At 42.8% G+C, this 2,159-nt stretch overlaps 1 protein-coding gene across 1 annotated transcript in view; it reads right to left on the bottom strand.

Annotated features, from left to right (window-relative positions):
• Positions 1-2,155, bottom strand: part of ETV4 (ETS variant 4) — a gene marked incomplete at its 5' end in the record, with an annotated part of 60,307 nt that extends 58,152 nt beyond the window's left edge. Inside the window, one exon of the mRNA XM_019522923.1 lies at positions 2,026-2,155. Within this exon, the coding sequence (XP_019378468.1) occupies positions 2,026-2,155 (130 nt within the window). The remainder of the gene's footprint in view (positions 1-2,025) is intronic.
• Positions 2,156-2,159: the final 4 nt, after the last annotated feature.

Raw genomic sequence — 2,159 nt, 5'->3', positions numbered from 1 at the left:
TGGGGAGGGGCAGGAGAGCTGAACACTCACAGCCCTACATTCATAAATCTTAGAAGTGCAGCATAGCTAGGCATCTGTGTCTCTCACAGTAGAGGGAAATGCTCCAATGACTGGGTTTTTGGATAAAGAAATAGCAGCTGTTGTTCTTTGAGAAAGGATAGCATAGGTGCCTAACTCCAAGGAAGTGCAGAGGAGGGGAATGTAGTTATGTGGTTGTAGCATGACACCAGGTGCCAAAAGAAAGATTCCAGTACTGGATGTGGGATCTTGAGCAAGGCACAGAGATGTTCCATGCCTGAGTGTCCCCATATTTAAAACAAGGGTTGTGAAACATACCTCAGAGCTGTCATAAGGATCATTTTATTGCTGCTGCTAAATCATTTTGAAATCCCTGAATAAAAGGACTAGGGCAGAGCAAAGTATTAATATTTATTAACTGGCAAGTGGAGAAATTGGGGCTTAGCAAGGTAAAAGGGCACTCCACAAGCCAATAGCAGAGCTGGAGAAAATCCCAAACTTTTTACTCGCACTCTAGCACTGTACTAGGCAGTTCTGTGCGATTGCCTTCCAGTAACTCCATAGCTGGGGGAAAATAATTTCTTCCCCTCCACTAATTGTCTAACGAGAGGCAGGCTTTTCTTCAGTGACATCTCTTATTGGACCAACTGTGTAGTTGGGAGGGATCTTAGACAAGCTTTTGGGCACAAGGTACCCTTCCTCAGGGCTGGGTTAATGACAGGTTATTTACCTCTGTCCATGCCTGACAGGTAGACATAGAACACCACAGTGGGAAGCGTGGCTATTACTAATGTGAACATTTGACAAGAGATTCTCTGCAAGCTCTTTGGATTTTACCATAATGACATTTAAAATATTTACAGGCAATCAGACGGCCTAACACAAAATCCACCAGACTCCAAGTGTGGTCTCTACTTACTAAGTCTTCTTACAAACACCTCTTTTACTTAAAGTTAAAAGAATCTCATTCTTAATTCATTTCGAGTGTGCACGAAGGCCATTAATATGAAGGGACTTCAAGCAAATCCATCCTTGTTTTCCCGGCAGCATGAAAGGGACAGGAATTCTAATCCTGGACTGGCCTCCAGACATTGTTTTGCATCCACAGAAGCCTACGTTCCCAAAGGCTCTCCTGATCAAAGACTTTTCTTTTGGGTTTGAAATTTAAAAAAAAAATTTTTTCTATAATAAGAGCCCATTTATATGACTAAATTTGAAATTTACTGCTAAAATGTCACACTTCAGCAGGATTATTTCTTCTTCTGATAGTAGAATTAGAGGGAAGACTGCCGTTTGGATTATCAGACCCTAAAATACTTCTGCTCAACATGCTATTGAGGTTAAACCTTTGGAAGGGGAAGAGTTTTTCTTCTTCTATTAAAGTAAAGCACTCTAAAACCAACATTTTAACTCTTTCAGAGAATAGGCCACTGGTAGCACTGCAATTAAAGCCAGTGCAATAGGTCACTCCCCATTAGTTGGAGTTTGAATTAATTGGGCTCGCTGGGATTTGATCATTTTCCTTCAATGCTACAGTCAAAAGGCAAAACAATTTAGAAATCCAAACTGACCATACCGTTTAGAGACGCAAAGAAACTCCAGGACAAATCCTCAGAGAACTACCTTATTTGAATTAGGAAGAGAAGTCCCCCCCTCTGAATTAAAGGTAGTGGTTCAGTGTTTATTTAAGACATCCATCAGTGTTTTGGCAACTAACAAACCCAAGTGAGAAATTAACCCCAAATCCCAGCTGTTGCCAGTAGATGCTGCAAGTGAAATTTTTAACCAAGAAAATGGCCAAGAGCCAAGCACCATTCATAAGCAAATAGCCAGCACAATAGTGTGATTCATAATCCCCGATTTACACAAGCCCAGAGGTTGGCAAGGCTGGAAAAAAAAATATTTAAGGTTTAGAACTGGGCAAACAAAGTGAGGGAAGAACAGGACAAATGTCAGGGACAACCAAGGGGAGACGAAGAGCAGCACAGGGGAGGCCGGGGAGCTTACCTTCGGTCAGCCAAGTCTCCTGCAGCTGGCTCAGATCCTGGAAGAGGTCTGCAAGAAAAAAGTACGTGGTTCCCCTACTGGAGCCTGGATGCGCCGGGGCTGGACTGGGTGGGAGCACTGGGAGAGATGGGAAA

Source organism: Gavialis gangeticus, unplaced genomic scaffold, assembly GCF_001723915.1.
Source record: "Gavialis gangeticus isolate Ggan-Ray unplaced genomic scaffold, GavGan_comp1, whole genome shotgun sequence".
In the NCBI taxonomy this organism is placed as follows: domain Eukaryota; kingdom Metazoa; phylum Chordata; order Crocodylia; family Gavialidae; genus Gavialis; species Gavialis gangeticus.
This window is presented reverse-complemented; position numbering and strand designations above follow the sequence as displayed.